The following is a 1,267-nucleotide window of genomic DNA, read 5'->3' as shown; positions in this document are numbered from 1 at the left end:
TGTGTGTGAGAGAAAGAGACAAGCATTATTAATTTTATAAATTAAAAACAATAAAAACTTAATCTTACAGTAGATAAAATTTTGATTGAATTTATCAATGAAACTTTTTTCATTAAAATAAAACCATAATATGTATATATATATATATAAAATTGAATACGTAAATAGAAAATTTTAGAGTGCAAAAAGAGAACCCAAACGCAATTTAATCAATTTTATAATTCTATAATTAGATAAGTCGCATTTTTTTAAATTTATTACAATATCATATATACATATCATATATACATATATACATATATAAAATTAAATAATACAAAATAATTCACAATTAATTCAAATTTAATTTAATATTCAAAATCTTAATTACTTTTATAATAACAGATATAATTATCGTATTGATTTAGCTTTGTCAGAAGCATATAGATCAAATCGTAAAGGGTCCTCTACATAGAAGTTGTAGATGGTCATCTTAAGTCATAGGAAACCAACCAATTGTAATCAAATATAATATAAGGAGAATACTCGATTAGAATTAATCAATTTCCTACAACTTAAGATTCTACGATCATTTATGTAGAGAACCTTTAATAGAATTTAGCGTAATTGATCCTTTATGTATTAAATTATGTAAATTGATGTTTGCGGCTGAAAATTCTAGAAATCATTCGCGGACCGATACACTCGTATTAGATTCGTTGGATGATTATGATCTAGCTCGCACAAATTATAAATCAATGCAACATTCTCTTACATAATGTAAAGACTACTTACCGCAAGATAGATCATGGTGTAAGCCGAGAAGGACGAGTGACCGGAGGGAAACGATAATCTGAAACGTGATCAATCGTGCCCCGTCAAATAAAACCCATTTATTGAACGAAGTATGCAAGGAAGAGTAGACAAAAAATGCTTTCTCTTCTTCGCTCTCTTTTCGCAATCGTCGCGTATGCATACGTGCGCATCCCTCTTTGCTATCTCCGTCCTATTAATTTTATCACGATTAATTTTGGGAAATATAGTGTGCCGATTACGATCGACTGGACGGCAAAAAGCAGCCGCGAGCAACGAAGAATACGACGAAGAGGAGGCTGAACCGCAGATTGAGCAAAAAATAATAGAAAGAGGGTGTAAAGAAGATTCGATATTTGTATCTTCCTCTCGCCCTCCATTTTCACTCCGTTTCGCTCGAGAGATTCATAATAAAAATTCGAACAGCATATTACGTTAATTAGGATCTGCAGTTCGCAGCGATTGTGCCCCCCCC

At 31.6% G+C, this 1,267-nt stretch overlaps 1 protein-coding gene across 1 annotated transcript in view; it reads right to left on the bottom strand.

The window, feature by feature from the left end:
• LOC105622438 (putative phosphatidate phosphatase) overlaps positions 1 to 1,267 on the bottom strand; it is a 28,666-nt gene that overhangs the window by 5,889 nt on the left and 21,510 nt on the right. Inside the window, exon 4 of the mRNA XM_012203859.1 lies at positions 775 to 832. Within this exon, the coding sequence (XP_012059249.1) occupies positions 775 to 832 (58 nt within the window). The remainder of the gene's footprint in view (positions 1 to 774; positions 833 to 1,267) is intronic.

Source organism: Atta cephalotes, assembly GCF_000143395.1.
Source record: "Atta cephalotes unplaced genomic scaffold scaffold00002, whole genome shotgun sequence".
NCBI lineage: Eukaryota > Metazoa > Arthropoda > Insecta > Hymenoptera > Formicidae > Atta > Atta cephalotes.
The sequence above is the reverse complement of the archived record's forward strand: the minus strand, read 5'-3'. Positions and strand labels throughout refer to the sequence as shown.